This window comes from Chelonoidis abingdonii, chromosome 4, assembly GCF_003597395.2.
Source record: "Chelonoidis abingdonii isolate Lonesome George chromosome 4, CheloAbing_2.0, whole genome shotgun sequence".
NCBI classification, from domain to species: domain Eukaryota; kingdom Metazoa; phylum Chordata; order Testudines; family Testudinidae; genus Chelonoidis; species Chelonoidis abingdonii.
This window is the reverse complement of record NC_133772.1, coordinates 10,382,470-10,404,294: the sequence shown is the minus strand read 5'-3', so window position 1 is coordinate 10,404,294 and position 21,825 is coordinate 10,382,470. Positions and strand designations below refer to the sequence as shown.

Below are 21,825 nucleotides of genomic sequence, written 5' to 3'. Positions count from 1 at the left end.
TAAAAGACAAAGAGTAAAAATAATCTCTGTAAATTTAAGATGAAATATTACAGGGTCTTTCAGATTATAGAAAATGGATAAACAGCCTTATCCAGAAAAAATACAATTTAAAATATTTCCAGCAAACTGCACATTTGCAAATACAGAAAAACAATGTAAAAGCCTATATTGTCTTTCTACCTTTGTACTTACAAACTGGAAACAGAAGATTAGAGAGCCTGGAGATTGGTGTGGTCACTCTCAGAGCCCAGAGGGACAACAAACAAAGACAAAGAACTCACACCCAACTTCCCTCCACCCAGATTTGAAAGTATCTTGTTTTCTGATTGGTCCTCCGGTCAGGTGTTTGGTTCCCTGTTCGTTAACCCTTTCCAGGTGAAAGAGACATTAACCCTTAGCTATCTGTTTATGACAACACTACATATGCAGGTCTAGACATGGCTATGTAGACTCCATGGCATGGACACAGACAGCTTTTACCCACTGTGCAGCAGCCATTCCTGCATGCAATACACAAGTCTTTCCTCCCTGAACCCATGGAGTTATTGAATGTAGAACCTCAGGAGAAGTGATGAGGGTAGGAAAGCCCACAGCGCCGTGGACCTTATTTCATAGGCGGAGCAGTAGGAGAGCAGGGATGTGACGCAGGATTCAAATCTCTCTTGGATGACCCAACCTAGTGCCATCAGCCTTCTGAGAAGATGAGCCCCCATGGGAATTTTTCAAGAACTAGAGAGTGCGCTACACAGGAACACCCACTGGTAGGGGGTTAAAAGGAAACATACTGTTGAATAAACAGATGCGTCTGCCTCCAGTTTGTGTGTTTATCTCAGAAGCAATTTAGGGTTCTCCTTGTTTATAAGGATAGAAGTCAGCAGATTCTTAGAACAAGAAAAACAACTGGAAGCCAACATGTGACAGATCTCTTCTGTTCTCCCTCTGCACTGGAGGAGCCTGCACTCAGAAGCAATTGAGAAAGCTGCATATTTGGATTTGCTTGTAAGACAAATTTACCCCAGGGGGGGAAAAAAATAGTAGCAGGAGGTCAGAACCACTTTACCTCCTTGACATCTCTGGCTCTCAAAGCCACTTGCCTGTGTGTAGAGCAACCTCAACTCTATAGTCAGCACTCAGATTGCCAATGCTCTCAAAGTGTGTTATCTAAATGCTCCTGAAGAGAAGAGTAACAAACAGAAGGTGGAAGCTCTGAGAGTAGGAATCAACATTAGCCTGGCAACTCCCATGATCCTCCTTAAGGCTCACAGCCATCTCCTGGCAGCTGTGGGATCTGAGCTCTCTGTAGAAGTGGGAGGTTCGGGTGCTGCTCTAATGGGTCTCCCGTGTGCTATTTGTAAAGAGTCGCACTGAGGACAAAGTAGCGATGTGTCATTGCAGAGTGTTGCACACACAACATCAACCCTGACCTCTGCTTGAGCTAATCAAACAACTCTGTTAGCTGGCAGCAGTCAAGCTCTTATCCTCCATGCGACCAGCCACTAGAGGGGGACATGAGACTTTGAGCATGTCAAACTACACAGGAGTCACAGACTTAACATTACACAAAGCAACTCATGGAAGAAAGCAGCATCCCAAGTCTGCCTGCAAGTCTGGGTATAGTGTGCTCTTTCCACTGTCCCTGGGGATAGAAGAGACATCAGCAGGAATAACCATACTAAGACTTACCCTATTCTCCCCCAGTCCCGAACACTACCTCACTGCCTGCCCCCCAGTCACTATAGAGCTATCCTTATGCCCATTTTGCAGACAGGCCTCCTGCATGCCCTTCTCAACTCTCCCTCTCCAATATTCAGCAGCTAAAATAGCCTCCCTCCCCTGGCATCTGCTTCCTTCCATGGCTTGTCACTGGCCCCCTGGCTCTTTCCATGGGGGCTAGGAACTGCTCAGCCTCATGTCTGGCTGAGGAACCTCATCACCCCTCACATCAGCTCACCCTATGTGCCTCTCCCCATTGCTTCTGACACTGCTCCGGTCACTTGGACAACATCTCTCCTCCACACCCACCGATCTTCCCTTGGCCATGCCTCCCTGCTCCCAGGCCCCTTGCTCCTCCTCACCTCCCTTCCCCATTCAAAGGGGCTCATGCCAGAACAGACTTCCTGGGCTATCTCCACTTGCTGGAGCCATTCCACCCCCCAATTCCATGGCTGTCTAGAGGCAACTGCACATCAAGCTGGCTGATGGCTCACTGGGGGCCAAGGGGTCCATCAGAAACAGATTTAGCAAGACACGGCAGGGAAAGGAGTCTGACTAAATTCTCACTTACAAACAGAACAGAGCATTTTGGTAAGATCAGTGACCCATCTCCACTGTCTCAGAAAGGAAGGCTTCAGTTTTCTGTTTCAAAATGACTTGGTTCCATTTTTTAATAACGTAGTTACAAGTGGAACAAACATTTTGATTTTTATCAGCCCAAAACCATTCACCACCACCCCAGACACCCCAGCAATTTTGTTTTCTGGGAAATTTTGAAGAATTTCCATTCTGAAATGCACCAAAACCAAAAACTTCAAAAAAAAAATCACAGAATTTCACATGGTGCCATTGCAATACAGGGCTTGATTCTCCATTGCCCTGGCACCTGGGCAAATCAGGTGCATCAAAAAACCCAACCAAACCCAACCTCTTCCTTGTGTAGCATTGGACACCTGCTTCGCACAGGTGTAAGTGACCATGAGGTGCAGGACAGCAAAGAATCAAGCCGCTAATGCTAAAGAAAAATCAGACCATTGTCTTTCTTCCAGATTGCAGACAGCTGCAAATAGCTCTCTCGCACATAGCATGGGAAGGGAGCTCTGGGAGCCAGATATGCTGGCAAGGTGCATTATGGAAAAATGAAGGAATCAGTGACCCTACTCTGTTCTCTCATCCCACTTTCTCCTTCCAATAATATCTGCTGTGATCTGGCTATTTGGCAGCAGAGCTGAGGAGAGCAGAAATTAGCTCACAGCATGAGAAAGGGAGTGCCTGGTGTTTATCTTGTTCAGAGGATTCTACGTGACCAAAGCTTCCTGTGGGGATAAGTTAGTCAGTCGCCATTAGTGATATGGCTTCCTGCTATGAAGGCATCTCCTTTGTCAGCTCATGGTATCTTTGTCAAGCCAGCAGCCCCCATTCGTCTCTTGCTTACACCCGCTTCAACCTGCATCACTCTGGGGACATCAGTGGAGCCATTGACAGCTTAGACTGGTGCGAGTGGGGAGAGACTGGGACCTGGAGTGTTTTCCAGAGCCCTTAATGCTTTGGCCAGGTTCTCAGGCCTTGCTTAGTAATGCCTCCCTCTCCGGGCACCTTTTCTTAGGTCCCTGGAGACTGAGCATCTGTTCTCAGATTGCTGCACCCAACTCCCCAGTCTGCCTCCTGAGACTCCAGCCCTGGCCTCAGCCATGGTCACTGGTCCCAGAGGTTAAGATGGTGACCCCAAGCCTGACCTCTCCATCCTTCCCCATCTCTTGGGGACACATGTATTACTCATCTCAGAACCCCCAGCAGCCCACACTGATCACATCATCCAACAGAGCAACCCCCTGCTGCAACCTAGAGGCAGAAAGACCCTCTCCATTACAAGACAGCGGTTCAGCCCCTTAGCAGAACCCTCCTAGCCATCAGAGCAGCCCAGAGTCAAACAACATTTCTCTTAGCCCCTAGGCAGCAGCTCTCCTAACTGACCCCAGAGCCAAGCCAGGCTCAGCATAGTCTCCCACCCCAGCAGGTGCTGTGGTGAGCCAGACTCACCATCTTCCTCCTGCCCCATTTTCCTGCTTTGGGGAGGAGCCTCAGTTTCCTTTGACATATTGGGGAACAAGGGGCTTAGGGAACAGAGAGCTCTGCCCTGGCTTTGGGGAGCCAGCCAGCCCTGCTGCACATCCATGCAATGGCTTCTTGCCACTGGGCTCCAGCCCATGCTAGCAGCACACAGAAAATCTTTAAACCATAAAGCTCTATCAGCAACAGGCCAGCCTGCAGATAGGCACCTGAGCAGAGCACACCAGTCAGCTCTGAGTCTGCAGCAGAGCCCTCTCCTGCTGAGTAAAGGTGGTGGAGGGGGACCCACTTCCTCTATGTGCCCCTGCACTTGGTGGGACACTCCCAGAGCAGGCTGAACTGAACCCAGCATGCACCCCCTGCAGCCGTGACACCTCATCCTCCCTTTAGAGCAGAGCACAAGGGGACGGTTACTGGCCTCCATCCCCTGGTAGCTGTCTCTTGATGAGCTGCTGTTGGCTCTCATGGCTCCCCCTACCTCCCCGGCACTGCTGCTGCCGATGAAAGGTTGATGAGCAGGCTTGCGAGAAGCATGTGCCTCAGCCAGCACAGCCCTGGCTTGTGAAGCCATAGTGAGCCAAGTGTATTATCCACAGCTCCAGCCTGAGATGACCTTGTGCTTCTGCCAGCATTTAAACAAAATATTTTAAAAAGGTGGTGGTGGGTGGGGAAGCCTTTCCTCCCTCTCTGTAATCACAGGGCTTTCCTGGGGCTGCCAGCTATCTCAGACAGATACAGAGCACAGCCAGAGACAGTGAAATATTACCCACATTATTGCTATTATTATTAAAGGGAGGGTCTTATTTCCAGTCTACGGGCTTGAAAAAATCTCACCCCAAGCTCTCCTCTTCCAGCCAGCAATGCAGCTCAGTGGTATGTGGCAAAGCCCATTCCCAAGCACAAAGGATCAGTTGCTTTCTGGCTGGAGTAAACAAGGGACCTAGGCAGGGCTTTTGGATGGATTTGGAAAATTCTACACCCAACTCCATTGTCTGTGTTGCTTTAGAGTCAGCAGAGAAGTCTGATTCTGACAGGGGAGTTGAGCATACTGGCACAGGAGACCCAGGGCACACCATGCCACTACAGACAAGCCTGGGATGCCAGTGGATAGAGACCATCCAGACTCGCAGCAGTAAGGGTTAAAAACTAAGTGTTTTGGAAGGGCTAAACACACCCCTGCTTTGTTCCAGGAGTCAGCCTCTAGCTAATTGAGGGGTGAGGGGAAGAGACATTCCCTAAGGGCAGGTTATCCCATCACTGCTAGTGCAGGATTCTTTCCCCTTCCTCTGAGGCAGCTGGTACTGCCCCAGGCAGAGGAGACTTGTCTAGATGGACTTGCATCTGAGCAGGCAAAGCAATTTTAATGCTTTTTTTGGGTCCTTACCCAGTGATCTTGATCTATTGACTGGCAGTAGTGGGCTGAGCTGCCCTGCTGATTTCTGGGATGTGTTTCCATAGGCAGCAAAAAGGGGGAGAGACTGTCTGAATATTGAGGGCAGATTCCTCCCACCCCCTTAATGGGTCACAAAAAGAAAAGGGCAAAAATTGGGCATCTCTAGAGCCCAGGGTCACTGTTACCCCCAAAATATGCTGCAGGGCTTCTACCCTATTCCACTTGGCCAGCTAAGACCTCCCAATGCTGTTTGCTCTGATGTCACTGCTTCCCAGCCTACTGCTGTGCTGCATGTCTGCTTCATCCAGCTGTTGCTTCCAGTCAGGCCTGTGGGTCACACTCTCTGAGGCAGGGACTGTCACCTTTCTAGCTTGTCTGTACGGCACCTAGTGCCTGCTCCTCGATTAGGCTTCCAAGGGGCTGCAGAGTAGAAATGAACTAATGGTAATCAAGTCCTGGCCATGCTGATTCATACATTTGCCCCACTGCTCTGAGATGGAAAGAGCTTTTTGATCAAATCCTGCTGCTGCCAGCAGAACTGGATTCATGTGGCAGGAGGGATGGGCAGAGCTAGAGGGTTTTGCATATCAGCCTGTTCCATCAGCTGCCACTGCAGTAACTTATCCCCTGAGCTGAAAGTTCACCAGGCTTTAGCAGACAAATGTCACTTTTGAAAGCTACTGCCTCCCTTGCACCTGATTGCAGCATCTCAGAAGGGGAACCTGCTCCAGGGGTTTCTTTGCTTCCTACAGCAATAATTCAGGCCGAGCACACAGCTCTCCTCCTCCCATTCTGTGCTTGGTGCAGCTCAGGGTTATTTCATTACACACAAAGTCGCTGATGGCTCAGCACTGCAACATCCCCTACACTCTGCCAGTCTGGTTTAATCACAGCACTGGGAATCGGATTCAAATCCAAGCAGAGTGCTCCAGGTCTCCCCGTGAAGTACAATGAGTGGAGTACTGCCTCCGAAGGAGAAGGGTCTGCTTGCCAGCAACACAGATCCCGGTAGGCTGTTTTCCTCATCCTGGAATCAGACAGCGGGGCTAAGCTCATGTCACTGGAAATAAAGATTGAATCCCTTCTGTGTCAAGTGAACCACTCTTAAAGGGCAAAAATTAGACCTTTAATAAGCAGCCAGGTAGGAAGAGTGGCAAGTGTGCAGCAGAGGTGTGAAATGCGGGGCAGGAAATCACCACCTTTGTGCTCACTCACACCCACCCACACCTTGCTGCAGAAGCATATTCCACCCACCATCCCTTTGTCATGATTACTTTGTGCCATTCTGCTCATGGGGAAAACCAGGGTTAGCCCCCAGCCAACGTTCTCCCAAAGCAGTGTCATAAGTCAAGCGACTAGATCAGCTTCACCAGTAGGAGGCAGAACGGTCCCTCCCAGAATAGCTTCTGGCATGCAGGAAGGATGGGAAGGCTGAAGCAGCAGGTTGCCTGCCCAGTAGCATAATCCAAGACGCAGCACAAGAGGGAGAGGAATGCATGGTGTGAGCCTGATCAGAGTGAATAGCAGTGCAAGGAACAGAACCCAGAAGACCTGACTGCCAGTCCTGCCCTACCCCATTGCCAGTAGATCCCTCTCCCAGGGCCAGAGCTAAAGCAGAAGTCCAGATTCCTGGTTTTTAAATACATCAGACCTCATTCCCCTCCCAAAGTTTAGAATAGAACCCAGGAGTCCTGACTCCCAGTCCCCCCTGCTCTAACCCATGGGACCCCACTCCCTGAACACAAAGGGCCTGCACTGTGCTGATTTTTCAGTGTATTTTCTCTTTCTACAGGTACATCGGGGCACTGGGGGCCAGGGTGATCTGCGATAACATCCCTGGATTAGTCAACAAGCAACGGCAGCTTTGCCAGAGGTACCCCGATATCATGCAGTCCGTCGGGGAGGGTGCCAAAGAGTGGATCCGGGAATGCCAACACCAGTTCCGGCACCACCGCTGGAACTGCAGCACACTGGATAGAGATCACACAGTCTTCGGGAGAGTCATGCTACGCAGTAAGTCCTGTCAGCTTTGCCTTTCCCACCCAGCTCAGGGTAAATTATTGCTCAACTCCAGCCTGGATGCATTTGTCTAAAGGGAGGGGAATTTGGAGAGTTGATTGAAAACTGCCAGTTATTTTTTGTAGGAAATTTTGAAGAACTCTTAAATAGATGTTTCCCCTCTACACTTTCTCTGGAGTTTTTGAGCCCACTATGAAACTGAAGAGCATTTTTTAAACCAAAATCAGTTTTCAAATGTTTTCCATGAAGAACCAAATTGGGTTTTTCCACCAAAACTGAATTTTGATGGAAAGACTGGCTCTACTGTGCATACAGTGGCAGAGAGAAACCGGGGCATAGCCCGAAATACAGGAAACGGTGGACGTTTTCTGTTTGACAGAGGAAAGGCGTATTTGCAGAGAAGAATATTATCTATAAAGACCTTGTGCAATGCACTGGAAGGAAAAGACAACTAGCTAGTCCCTCCCTCGATTTAGGAGGAGCTCTGCATTTGAGTTCCTTTATATCTGAGTCACCGAGTATCTGAAGGCGAGGCTGGAAGTTGAGAACCCACAGGGAGGGGAAAGGTTTGCTAGAGGATCTGACATTGGTGCTCCTAGCCATTTGACCATTGGGTTTCTCCCCATCCAAAGCAGGGGAGGTGTGTAATCCTAGAGAGGTCACAGGCAGGCTGCATGGCACATTGGGAAAAAGCAATGATGCAGCAACCCAGGAAGCCAAGGGGCCGACTGGCATTTCCACCACAGTTCATTCGTAGCAGGTACAGAGAGGCTGGGTCACTTTAGACACACATTTGCAGTTACCTGTGTTTCAGAGTTGATCTCCAGCATAAGTCAGAGCAGCCTCAGGGCAGCTCTAATTTAGACTCAGCTCCCTGTGGCCCAAAGGGACCAGTCCAGCAGCTAAGAATCACCAAATGCAGAAAAACCCTCTTTTCACCAGCCACAGCCCTGATACCCCATAAACGAGCCGCACTAATGGGGAAGGGGCTATATAGCCACTGGTCAACCCTGTGCCATCCAGGGAATCCCCCTCTGCCAAGGGGTGTGTCCCAATGGCCAGATCTGCTGGCTTCACAGCTTGTTTCTTGTACCAGAGTGATGTAGTGGGACCACCATAGCGCACTGATGGCTTAGGCTCCAAAGGCATAACAGGCAGGGAAAAGGAGAAAGGGTGGCTGACAAAGGAAAGTGTTACTTTGCAAGCACATAGGGGGATCCCTGGCTCCTTCCCTCACAACTTAACCTCACTGAAAGTCAAGGCACCCAGTGCCAGGGTGTCACATCCCCTGACGGTCTCAAGCCCCTTCCCTCCCAGACTCACCCCTGCAGCCTGTGGCCCCATCTCCTGTTTTAAAAGAGCAGCCAGTTCCCATCTCACTTGCACAGGATTCTGAGCACCCCAGAGCCTTGCAGCTTGTCCTGCTGACCACCACCACCACCGCAGGACTCATCTTCCTAGCCCTGCTCCAGCCATTGACCCTGCCAGACCTGATGTGAACTCAGCAAGCTTCTGCCCATCAGCAGGAAGCCAGATGCTCAATGCCCTTGGCCAGCTGACTTGATGGGAGTTGTGTCACTAAGCATGCTGTGCTAGGTTTCAGTAGCAGCCAGGGCAAGATTCTTCCCCTGTACCCTGGAACAAATCCCAAGCAGTGCAGCACCTGCCCTGGGAAGGAGAATGGCTTTGTGCTTGAGGCATTGCACCAGGATTCAGGGCAGCTGGGTTCATTCTGGCTTTACCATCAACTCCCAGGGGGACCTTAAGCAAGTCCCATGGCATTGGAGACTGAGCACACAGACTCTGGTGCCAAGGGGACGCTTATAGCCAGACAGTCAAAAGAGCCCAGCACCCGACATGCCAGGCCCAGTGTTCCAGCAGGCACTTCCAGGGCAGCATGGTAGGGATTGTACCTCATGGTGCAATGCCAAGCTGAAGAGTGATTCCGACAAGGTGAAAGCATATTAACCCCCTTCTGGAGTCTGGTAGGCACCCATGTCCATTGCTACTGAGTGCTGTCTGTCCCCCAAACACACACCCCTGGGGGTACATTACACTCACACTTCCAGACCTCAGCTACACCCAGAGGCTAAAGTCTCCCAAAAATCAGAGCCCCAGGGCCTTCCCAGACAATATCCTCCCCCGCAGCCAGCAGTGTACAAAGGGGCCAGCCCCTGACTCCCTTGCCCCCTCTATCCATCAGCTAGGTGCACTGGTAAAGCTGGCAGTGCCTATTGTTCCAGCACTCAAGAATCACTTAGGAACCTCTTCATTTCCCTTGTTTTTCTGTGGGTAGGCTGCCATGTGCAGTAGGCTGGGTTACTTCCTTCAAATTGTGACTATTCTCTAAGCTAATCAAGTGGTATCAGGAGCCTATTGCTGCTCTGGGACAGGAGTGGGTGGGGGAAGGAGACACCTCTGAAGAACAGGCTTGTATGTAAACAGTAATGGGATATATAAATATTTGGAGAGTAGGGCTGGCCAGGAGTCAGCTGCTCACATGGGAACTTGCTGTCTCCCTGCATGACAAGGAAGCCAAGACAGAGAGCAATTAGACCCCAGGACAACCACAGCTGTGGGTTCCAGAGGAGTGTGCCATAGGCCTGGCACTGAAGTGACCCCCCCCCCGATGTAGGAACAAGGGGGGACAAAGGGTGTATTGTACCATAAATCAGAAGGTAATAGCCATGGGTGCAGCAGGGGGACTGCATCCTTCTCTGAAGCCTCCAGCATTAGCTGCTGAACTAGACAGACCAATATCTCACAGCACTAAAGCAGCCTAGTGGGGGCATTGCTCTGCTCTGGAGAGTGAGCCAGGGAGGAAGGATACTGACTGCACAGATCATTCATCTGACCTAGGGCTTCTGGTCTCCACTCCCTGGCTGCAGGCAGTACTACCAACTCTGAGCTTTCACAAAGCAGGGCTCTGGTTCCCAAATAGTGAGTGCTGAGGTCTGTTTGCCACCTGGCCTGTGAGTTCTAGAGAGGCCAGGTTTTTAGGCTAGTCTTGGCTACCAGGCACACTAGAAACTTCCCTTTAAAAAAAAATAATCAGATTCTCATATAGTACCATGACTCCAGGAGTTGGTGCTTTAAGAAAAAGCACCAAATCCCATGAGACATGATGAAATTACAAGAGTTAGGAACACCATAAGCTCAAACAGTGGACAACAATTGCATCCTGCATACCACAGAGACCACGTTGGACTGATCAGATACTGTAGCTCCTACATCCATGGAAATGACAATAACCAAAGTTAGAGAGAGTGTCCACAATGCCTCCCACCCCCCATTAGCAGTTCAAGTCCAGGGGACCCTAAAAGGCTCATTTCTTTTAGGGTGAGTGTTCCCAGCCTGTTGGATATGCTTTGCACCAGATAGATGCAGGCATTCCTGGGAGCAGAGGGAAGTGTTTGCTAAGCAGAAGGGCAGGTTGGCACTCAGCTACTCTGAGGAGAAGGAAGAGCAAGGAGGAAGAGGGAAGAGGAGTGTGACTCAGTGGAGCCACAAAATTGCCCAACAGAGCAATGAGACCCAGCTCAGAAAAGTTTAAACAAACAATACCAAGACTTATTTTAAATAAAGGCCACTAACAGCAATGAATACCTTTAATAATGTCAATCAAGCAGAACCAGGTTTCTCTAGGTGACTCTTCCTCCAGCAGCCATGAAGAATTAGCTTGCAGTTGCCAGTTTTATAGAGGGCTACCTCACCCAGAACCCTTTGCAAGGAAGAGAGGTCCTGCCCCTGTTTCTCTGGGTGATTGACATCTCATCCAGCCAATCAGCTCTCTTTTCCTCATTCCTGGTTCTGCAAAACTTTCACCCCTTTGCAAAGAGTTTTGACACCCAGTGCTCTCTAGATGGAGTGTTTTTAATTCATGTGTGATCAATTGTGAATGAGGCTGGAACCAGAAAGATCTAGCAACGAGATAGATGATCCAGTCCTCTCTCACCCTTCCTGCTCACCTGCCCTCCCCCTCAAAACACTGGGTCATATTCAGCCACAGGGCCTGGAGGCCAAGATCAGCTGGGAAGGTGCTTTCCTTCACCCCAGATAACTCATCTGGAGAGTGTCTGAGCACCCCTGGATAGGAGGCAGAGGCACTGGCACCCTCGCTGTACATCAGAGATTGGCTAGGAGGCAAGGAGGAGGGAGTTAGCTAGACCCAGAAAGATCCCAGTGTGGGTTACTGGAGGGAAGCTGTCTGGGTGGAAGGAGGCAGAAGAGGCGCACTGTCGGCTGTAGCCTGCAGGAGAGATGGGTCTGGGGAACTGCCCCAGCCCCAGCCCAGCCCCAGCCCCAGCCCCTGACTGAGGCACACTTGCAGCTGGTTCAGAGCCTTCTTGTCCCTACAGAGCCAAAGGCAGAGGTGGGGTTAAATCTGTTCGAGTTATGGGCTGCCCACAATCAGATGCAACCAATGGCTTTAAGCTCCTGCTCCCCAAATATATCAGAGGCCAGAGACCTCTGGCCTTCATCCCTGCCCACCCAGACATTCAGATTGCAAAGCCTGTTACACTTGGAACTGCCTACACTGAGTCCAGGGGCATCCTCCATAGCTCCAGTGCCTCCCTTGGGGCCTGGCACACGACAGCCTGCTGGGAAGAGGAGTCGCCCACCCAGGACCGGCGCTAGGGTTTCTGGCGCCAGAGGCACCGGGACATTTCACCGCCCCGCACGCAGGTCTCGCGGCTCCCTGACCCCGGGGGGTGGGGGGCGCCCTGGGCTCGCCGGCTGCGCGCGGGCTCCTGAGCCTGGGGCGGGGGCGCCCTGGGCTGCCGGGCTGCGGCGGCGGCTCCCTGAGCCCGGGGAGGGGGGGCGCGCCCTGGGCTGCGGCGGCGGTGGCGCACTGACTCACTGGGCGGCGCGACGGCGCGCGCCCCGACCCAGGGGACACCTTGGGCTGCCGGCGGCAGGTAGCTGCTGCTGCCGGCAGCTCAGCCCCTCCAGCAGCAGCCGCTGCAACCATTTAAAAAATTTTTGGGGGGCGCCACTTTTTGGCGCCCCCAAATCTTGGCGCCCTAGGCAACCGCCTAGTTGGCCTAAATGGTTGCACCAGCCCTGCGCCCACCCTCTGGGATGTCTCACCTCTATCCCCAAGCCAGCAAACAGCAAGCAGCAGTTCCTGCCCTGGCAGCCCCAGGGACACCCCAGATGCATAAACAGAGGCAGCAGGTGTGCAGGAGCAGGGAGCCTACGTGGTGGCTTAAGCTCTATGTGTGACACTGGGCTGGGCACACACCCTCCATGCCAGGTCACCATGCATGGGGCATTCACCCTTTCCCAGGCACCTCTGATCACCATCTGCAGAGCAGGAGTCCTGCCTAGGACGCCAGTCCTCTTCCTGGCTGCTACACATTGCCAGCGGCTGGTGCTGGGGTGTGGACTGCTCGCTGCTGGCCAGCAAGGGGTTCAGAAGGCTTGTGGCCCGTCAGGTAGGGCTGGATGGACTACTCTGACGTAGAGGCCCTGGGCAGCCCAGAGCTTTGGTTCATAGGATGAGAGCAGAGAGATTGTGACCCTGTGTCCCCGAGCCCCCATGCACCCATGTTTGTTGGGAGAGCCAGCAAGGATGAAGAACCGACCAGATAGCTCTTGGCTTTGCTACCTGTCCCCAAGCCCTGGCCAGGTACCCAGAGAACTGTTCTTTGAGGCTGTGTTTGAAATGGTCCCTCCTCGGTGAACCGCTGCATGGTTTTGATTTTCAGCTGCTTTTACAACTTATAAAACCAGCTGTGAACTCAAACCAGAACCACAAAATACCAGGTGGCTCCTGTGCTGCTTGGGGCATCCTGCAGCCCAGCTATTCGCAGCTCTGGCTGGCTGGGATTGTAAGCACTTCCCAGCACAGGAGGGGGAGATCAAAAGCTGGCTGCTGTCAGTGCCTGAGAGGGAAGGGCTCCTCTGCTCTGGCTGCAGCAATGGGAGGAGAAGGAATGGCGGGGCAGAGGGAGGTGTGAGGAGCTGGGAACTCAGCTAGAGATTTGAATATATGTACAGCCAATGTCCTACAGACCGCCACAGTCTCCAGCCAGGAAAGGCACACCAGGCGTGCCCGAGGAATTACCCTGAAAGGCACAAGATTTAGTGTCTTTTCTAGCTAAACCTCAATCTTCCATCCCATGTTGTCATTATACACCCCCTGCCTTCCATCAGCTCCGCTCTCTGGCCTTCATCCCTTCCCAGTAAGGCCCAGCCCTTGTGCTTTCAGTCTGCCGCCTCCAGGGCAGTTCCCCTCTCAGTGCCCCTAACGCCCTTGGGTCTCTCCTCTGTCATGCTGGCCATGGCATCCCTCTCGGGGGCTGGACTGTGCCCCTAGGTTCCACTTTGAGCTCATGCTTCCCAAGCCCGGTTTTGTGAGGCAAGGGATCTGCCAGGGGGAGAACTCTGTGCAGGGACCTGCTGGATTCTGGCTTGGCGTTGTTCTTCGATGGGACTCCTGTCTGCCAACAGGCTGCCCCCTTTATCTCCCAGTTCCTTCCAGGGCCCTTAAGACTCTGACCTCACCAGCTGGCAACTCTAGTTCAAGCACATTCCGAACAGGACCTCAAGCTCTCTGCTCATCAGAGCCATCCACCACTCATTGTCATCCCTGGGAGCTCCCTCTCTGAGCTGAGTTACACTGCTCCTGTTGTGCTAAGGGTCTGTGGGGAACTGTCCAGCAAAGGAGCTGTGACCAGGCTGGTGCGAGTGCTGAGTACTGACCAGCAAGGCTGCTGGATAGCCCCTGTGGGGCATCTCTAGTCTCCTCCAGCAGAGAAAAAGTAAGATCCATTATGCTTAGCAATGCTGACCACCACCCTCCCAAAACCCACCATGCAGCACCACTACATTGCTTCCCGGACTAGTTCATACCCACACACCCCGTTAACAGCGTGCCCTTTGAGCCCACGTCCCCTGGTTGCTTTTTAACGTGGTTACAAAATGAACAGGGGGGAGAATGATCTGCTGGAGTTCTTCAGTCAGGCCACAGGATGGGTCTTGGGGCCTGCAGAGCACAGCGGCCCGGGGCTTAGCTACCCCAGCACGTTAGCCAGCACGCAGAGTCCCTTGGAGGGGTAACACACGAGGGTTATTTGTTTTTCAGTAGCTGCTACAGGGCCCAGTAAGATTGTGGGGAGTCTTTGTGCCGGGTGCTAAAAGACAGGCCCTGCCCCACAGGGCTTTCAGGAAGCATGACACAAGACAACAGGTGGGTCCCACAAATAAAAGGAGTGGGGGGGCCAGGTAAACTGCCCTAACAAGTCACCAAGATTCTAGCAGGGAGGGGGTGGGCTGGCACGTGATGGACAGACATCCTGGCAGAACGAGCAATGAGGGGGCTATAGGATTGCCAACCCTCCAGGATTGTCCTGGAAACTCCAGGAATTTTTACTTAAAGAGTATGTCATGTGATGAAACCACCAGGAATACATCCAACCTAAATTGGTAACCCTAGGGGGCTAAACTGGTGGCTGTGTAGCTGTTTGTTGGGAGCGTGGGTGGAAGCATTAGGGCACTTGAGGGAGACGTGGAGGTCAGGCGATAAAGGCCAGTGCTGCCAGGCTGCCAGTTCTTCTCTCCCAGTGCAGTCATCACCCCCTCGTTGGCAACTACCGGGATCTGCACGACCCCGCCTCCCGGCTCATATCCTGCATTGCTCTTGCTGGGCAGCGTGATGGGGGATGAAGCACAAGCACTGCCAGTCAGTCCCCGGGTGAGGTGCCCCACTCACGCTGTTTGGGCTTGCAAGCCAGCCGTGACCCTAGCAGTGCAAAGCTGGGCTAGCGCCAAGTCAGCTCCAGGCCCTAGCGCCCGAGCATAGCCATGAGGCAGACAGGGCAGGCGTGAGCAGCGCCAGCCAGCTGCCTCTGAGCTAGGCTGCCTTGTGCAGTAGAAAGATGGAGGCCGAGCAGTGCTCACCTGGCTGTGGGATGAGCAGACAGGCGGAGCTGGGAGGAACTGGTGGCCCCCCAGTCCTGTGAGTCTGTTTAGCCGGGTTCAGCTGAGGCCCTGCCTTTTCCCAGCCAAAGTCCCCGGCCTGTGGCCTTGGCCGCTTTGATGCCCATGGGCTCAGTGCATGGAGCCGGGGCGAGGAGCAGAATGAGGAGGCAGGTACTGCAGGGACCTGTTGGAGAAGCCTTGGGGCAGCCAAGCACAGCCATGCTTTATACCTGGGGATGTCTCTGAGGTTTCCTGCTCTCATGGAGCTGCCTCTGCCCAGGCCCGGTGCACACCCTCATGCCTGTCCCTCACTCCCCCTGGCAGGCAGCAGAGAGGCAGCCTTCGTCTATGCCATCTCCTCGGCTGGGGTCGTCTATGCCATCACTCGGGCCTGCAGCCAAGGGGAGCTGAAAGCCTGCAGCTGTGACCCCCTGAAGCGTGGCCGCTCCAAGGATGAGCGAGGGGAGTTTGACTGGGGCGGCTGCAGCGACAATATCCACTATGGGATCAAGTTCGCCAAGGCCTTTGTGGACGCCAAGGAGAAGAAGGTGAAGGATGCCCAGGCGCTGATGAACCTGCACAACAACCGCTGTGGGAGGACGGTGAGTGCCAGGGTCCAGGCCCGGGCCCGTGCCAGAGCCCAGCGAGCGCAGCTGGTCGAGGCCACCACCCTGGGCCAGCTTGCAGCCTGGATTCCTACCCTGTGGGCCCCTCTGCACCCAGCCTGGCGCCTAGCAGCCAGGGCTGTTGCCAAGCTGTGGGCACAGCTGTTCACACTCCCATGGGGCTGAGCACCTAGGGACAGCATGGGGCACGGGAACTGAGCAGCCGCTGTGCCAGGCCCCTTGCTGCAGCCCCAGTTGGCCACTGGCGCCTGGCAGGAAAGCAGCTTCCCTGCCTAACTGTGGCATCTCCTCCCCAGTGGGGTGCTCCAGGGTGAGATAGCTGCTGACTCATTCCCAGCCAGAGGTACTAACCCTCCAGTGAGGAGGGACCCCAATCCAGCCCACACCCTCCCCAACAGCCCCACTGGCAGGAATGCCCTCACCTGCCTGGACTCCCCACCCTGGCTGTTTGCAGAACAGCAGTGCTAGTTTGCCGGGGGGAAAGTAAGGGGGCTGGGAACAGCACATCCAGCCTCCAGGGTTCAACAGGGCCCCTGTGTTTGGGGTGATTCCCCATTTAACTGGGATTCCCTCAGAGGCAACCGGACTGGCAGTGCCCTCCCCACCCCCCATTCCTGAGCTGCTTGCTTCCAAGCTCTTCTCTGCAGCAAAGAGCCCAGGCTCCTGCTCGAGCAGCTGGGAACATGGAGCAGATGGATCCTGTGGGCCACCAGGGGCTGCAGCCCTCCCTGCAGTCCCACCGGCCTCAAGGAAGGTAAATCCCCATGGGACATTCCCCAGGGTATAATCTGGGCTGATGAATAGCTGTTTCTCCTCAGTTATCCACCCTGGGGTGCCTGTCACACTGCTTTACTGGTGAGCAGCCCCTCTTGGCCAGTTTCCACACAGCTACCAGCATGTCACTTGCTCCCAGCTGCACACTACTGAGTGCTACAAGCTGGCCAGTCATGAATGACATTGCAGAAGACCACCGGCAGATTCCTGGTCCCAGCCTTGTCCCCTAGAAATGTGCATCTTGCACTGCTCAGCACACTGCTGAACAATGCAAGCTCATAGAAAGTCCATCATTTCATCAGTGGAACATGATATGCACCAACCTTGTGATCCCAAAGGGAGTTTCCTACACACTTTACTCCAAATACACTGGTTAAGATTAAACAATAAAATAAGTTTATTAACTACAGAAAGATAGATTGTAAGTGATTGCAAGTGGTGATGCATCAAAGTCAGGATTGGTTACAAAAGAAATGAGTAAAATGCCAGCTAATAACTAACTTTACAAGCTAAGTGAACTGAAAAGCAAAAGGTTTTGTCTTGCAATATATTCACAGCAGTCTGTACTGGCTGAAAAGCCAACCAGGACCACTGCTGTCCCAGTTCAATGATGCTTTCTTTGTCTTTCGAGCATTGCAGCTGCCATGAGTAGTGATGGGGAAGAAAGAGGTGATTTGAGGCCACACTCTCTCATTCTTACACCTCTCCCCTCTTTCAGGATTACCCCCAGCTGGGTGCAGGTGACACGTAGTGTCTTGTGGATGTGAGGGTTGAACAGTCCCTGTGATGAAATGTAGATTTCTCTTTCACATCTTCCCATTGCTGGAGAATGATCACTTAACTAAATGATAACCCGGGTGACTGTGTTGATACCTGTCTGGGTGTGCCAGTGTCTCTGAAGAACTGGTTTAGGCCTGTCTAACTTTGGAACTTGTTACAGCAACATGATACAGTAGAAACTTGTAACTTTACATACAAGGTTGAGACACCCATTTTACCAGGATGATAATGTTCAGCAGATTACAACGTTTCAAATGATACCTCACGAGACATACTTTGTACAAAATTTATCATAGTCTTGTAAAAGTGGTGAACATCCGTCACACCCCATTAGCACTGAAGTCTGGCCTGTGTCTGCAGGAGCGCTGGCAGCTTTTTTGGTGTCCTAGGCAGCAGAAGGTCCTGCCCCAAAAATGGCGTCCCTGACAGAGGCGGCGGAAGGTCCTGCCCCTGAAATACCGCCGACGACCGTGCCGGCCGAACATCCGGCCGCCGTGGTCGCTGACCCCCAAATGTTCGTGCCATAGGCGACTGCCTAGGTCGCCTAATGGGTTGCACCAGCCCTGTGTGTCTGTGTCCCCTTATGGAGAGAGCTAACCCCTGACCTGTCCCCAGCCCACGAGCTTAATTTTATAAATGGCCTGATGCTGAAAGCTCCCTTCTCTCAATCAGTCTTATCACTCCTCCCATACCTATTCCAGGATAAATGGCCACAGGGGAAGACAACTAGCAATAACACAGACCTGCATTCAACTGAAGCTTTGTCTACACTGGCAAGTGAACGACAAAACTTTTGTCTTTCAGAGGTGTTAAAAAAACCCACACACCCGAAAGACAAAAGTTTTGCCGACGACAAGCGCCAGTACGAACACACTAACACCGCTTGTTGGGGGTGGAAGTTTTTTGTCACCACAAACAGCAGCTACACTGTGCACCTTTTAGCGGCATGGGTGTAGCAACATAGCTGTGTCGCTGAAAACTGCACTGTGTAGACGTAGCCTGAGATGTGTCCTATGCATAAATCATGCCTGTGGCCTTTTGGTGTCAGAGCTGTTGCAAGGGGAGAGAGGTTTGTGGCATGGCAGAAGCCTTCTGCCTTCAATCCCTGCTGCTCAGCTGCCTGGGGTAATCAGGGGGCTTCACAAAAGCTAGTCTTTCGTGATTTTCCAAAGCCTCCCTTTGGCTCTTCTGAGAAGGTAGCTCACAGAACTCCACGCCTCTTCCCATTAGCTATCACCATCCTACGTGGGCATGAAACAGTGAGCAACTCCAGGAGGCTGAGCGTCCGTGGCTGGGATCTAAGCGAAGTGAGTGCAACAGGCTGGTTCAGCCCTACCTTTTCCTCATGGCCTCTTTTCTCTTATAGGCTGTAAAGCGATTCCTGAAGCTGGAGTGCAAATGCCATGGAGTCAGCGGCTCCTGCACCCTAAGGACTTGTTGGTTGGCAATGTCAGATTTTCGGAAAACTGGGGATTACCTTAGGAAGAAATACAATGGGGCCATCCAGGTGACAATGAACCAGGATGGCACCGGCTTCACCGTGGCCAACAAGAACTTCAGGAAACCCACCAAAACAGACCTGGTGTACTTTGAGAACTCTCCTGATTACTGTGTGATGGACAAGTCAGCAGGTAAGAACCTGCCCCAACAGCTGTCTGCATGGCCGCTGTGGCCGGCAATCTAGCAACACATCTCCCATCCCTTTGTCAGGCCTGCAGCCTCCCACTAACCCACAGGAGGCCTCCCACAACCCATATTAAAGAGCAACCCACCCTTTGGACTATTCAGTCTCAGACCAGTTGTCAAATTTAGGCAGCTCAGGCCTATCACACCTGGTTACCACTTAGAGAGACCAGGTGGGTGCAGTGTTGTCTTTTATTGGACCAACTTCTGTTCTGAGAGAGACAAACTTTTGAGCCACAGAGAGCTCTTCTTTAGCCCAGAACTGACTCCCCAGCAGAAGCTGGTCCAATAAAAGATACTACCTCCCCCACCTTGTGTCTCTCATACCCTGGGACCGACACGCCTACTGCCACACTGCAGTTACTGCTTGGCATTTAGCTTGCACAGAGGCCTGCCTAGCAGAGAGCAAGATTTGAACTCCTGCAGCTGGGACCAAGGCTGGGGCTGCACCAACAAGGCAGAATGTAGGGTAACCTCCAGCATATGCTGTGCGTTCTGTGCTGTTCCATTGCTTTGTGGGAAGGGTCCAGGTTTCAGAGCCATATTTATTCCCTTCTCTCTGCCCTCAAAGGCCCCACAAACCAGTGAGAGTTGCAAAACAGCCCCTGAGGGGGTTTACTGTGGAATTTCCCATGACAAGAAAAAAATTAAAATAAAAAGCCAAACAGGATCTTCCCAACCAGCAAAGTCTGTGACTGTGAAAGTGCAGCTTTCAGACAGTTGCCACTTGGGCAGTATGAGAAGTGAGGGATTATGGGAGCTGCAGTAGGTAGCAGGAAGGACATGAAGGGGGCTGACTCTGTGCTGTACACCTGGGAAATCAGAGATGACTCAGGCAACAGGGCAGGGGAGGCTCAGTCTGATGTGAATCCTGTAGCCATCCAAGCGCACAAACGTCCAGGTGTGAAAAAATGGTAAATGGCAGTTGTCAGGCTGCTGCTGGCAAGGAGTCAGAAGAGCCCCATGCAGGCAGCCCAGCTCTGGGAACACCCCAGCCGTTTGTAAGCCTGCTTATTACTGTGTGTCACTCAGCACTGAGCGAGGGGCTGATGGCTACTTTTCCTCTGGGATTTTCAGCCTAATATACTAGCACGGAGTCCCAACAGCTAGAGGGGAAGCCAGCCCACTGGAGTTCGCTTTACTGGCCTCGGGAAACTCCTGTCAAAAATCCCCAAGTTCTGCCACGCTTCCACCACCAAGGCCCTTCACAGCACCGGGCCCAGCTCTAAGCAGCGTGGGTTATACTCTGACCACATATGCTCAAACGGTAGGAAAGAAGGTGCATTGAGAACCCAGGAATATCAGGGAATCATCCCCCTGTATTACCAGGCAACTGCTGCTGCCCACACCTGCCCTCCAAGTTATCAGCATGTTCCCTGAGCAGCAGCCAGCGCTAGAAGTGAGCAAGGGGCAGAAATTCTGCTGGGATAGAGATTTGCACTGCATGGGTTTCTCCAGAATTTCACCTGCCCCAGTTCTGGGTGTATGTGACTGGAAACTCCTCTCTGAACCCTAGGCCTTTCTTGGACACACTGCTCCTTGCTCCAGCATGCAGCCACGCAGGGCGTGCATGCGCTGTTACTGCAGGCTTTTGGGTCACTGCAACTACACTGCATGGGCTTGGGGCAACGTGCAGAGAAGCCCAAGTTGCTGCTATTCAGCTTCTGCACCGGTCTTCTGTGTGACGGTTCTGTCCACCAGGTCAAACAGCCCTGCACTGCCATCGGTTTCCCTGGCAACAGGCACAGCTCCCTGGACCCAGCAGTGCAGCTGCGGTACCCAGGCAATCTGTGAGGAAGGAAAATAGCAATGAACAAACGGTTTCTACACTTAAACGAGCCACTCACCCCACATTTATTCTATGCATCAGCAGCACAGAGGTATTTCTACCTTCTAGTCCCACCCGTGCCCTTCCACCTCAGCCACCCCATCATACACCCCGTGGCTGGCCTCTGCCCCAGGTGGAGGGAGCCTAGCTGTAGCTGCCGCTGTGTTGCAATCAAGCCAGCAGAGGGCGCGTACACGAGCAGCAAATTGGATGAACTGACAGGGCAGAAATAGCTCACAACCAGTTCGTTGCTGCCTTTGGCACCAGGCAACCCCTCCTCCTCCTAATGCAAAGACGTGCTCCAAACAATCAACCAATAAACCAACCACAAACTTTGTCACCCCTTGTGTAACCTCCAGAGCCAGTTGGGGCCACTTCAGACATGCCTGTACAGTTAAACTCACAAAGATGAACAAAAGAATCATCAAGCCAGGCCCAGGGCATACTCAGACCTGACTCTCTCTCTCTCTCTCACACACACACACACACACACACTTCTGACAGGTTAATAGTAAAAATTTGTCAGCAGGGAAAAAACTTCATATTTCTTGAACAATTTTTTTCACCATTTGGAGGGGTTTTGAGCGGTTGGTCTGAATTTTTAATTTGTGAAAAAAATTCTAAAAAACAGCAAAAGAATTCAAAACCGTTTCACAACTACTCGTTTTCCAACTAGTTCTAATAAGCACTAACAACATAGCAAATTAAAACCAAATAGCCACATGGTTTATTAATCACACAACCGGAATTCCATTGCAGTTGCAGCCAGGCACTGCAGGCCCCTGTGGCTGGACTCGGCTGGTGCATCTACACTCAGCTGGGAACAAGACTCCCAGCCCGGATGACAGACACGCACAAGCACTGGAGCTAGCTTGCTAAAAATAGCAGTGTGAATGTTATGGCCCAGACTGGCACTCAGGCTCTCCAGCTCGCTGTCATCCCTAGGTGTCAGAGTCCCAGCTCCAGGCTGAGCTGCGGTGTCTACACAGCTGTCTTTACAGTGCTAGCCCACG

General features: G+C 52.4%; 2 protein-coding genes across 3 annotated transcripts in view; one reads left to right on the top strand and one right to left on the bottom strand.

Moving 5' to 3' along the window:
* WNT2B (Wnt family member 2B) overlaps positions 1-21,825 on the top strand; it is a 47,024-nt gene that overhangs the window by 18,762 nt on the left and 6,437 nt on the right. Inside the window, exons 2-4 of the mRNA XM_032802460.2 lie at positions 6,969-7,189; positions 15,446-15,723; positions 18,668-18,932. Of these exons, the coding sequence (XP_032658351.1) occupies positions 6,969-7,189; positions 15,446-15,723; positions 18,668-18,932 (764 nt within the window). The remainder of the gene's footprint in view (positions 1-6,968; positions 7,190-15,445; positions 15,724-18,667; positions 18,933-21,825) is intronic.
* Positions 18,988-21,825, bottom strand: part of ST7L (suppression of tumorigenicity 7 like) — a 60,455-nt gene continuing 57,617 nt past the window's right edge. For both annotated transcript variants that reach the window (XM_075064824.1, XM_075064822.1), the window contains one exon: positions 18,988-20,772. In XM_075064824.1, coding sequence (XP_074920925.1) covers positions 20,638-20,772 — 135 coding nt within the window. In that variant the 3' untranslated portion in view covers positions 18,988-20,637. The remainder of the gene's footprint in view (positions 20,773-21,825) is intronic.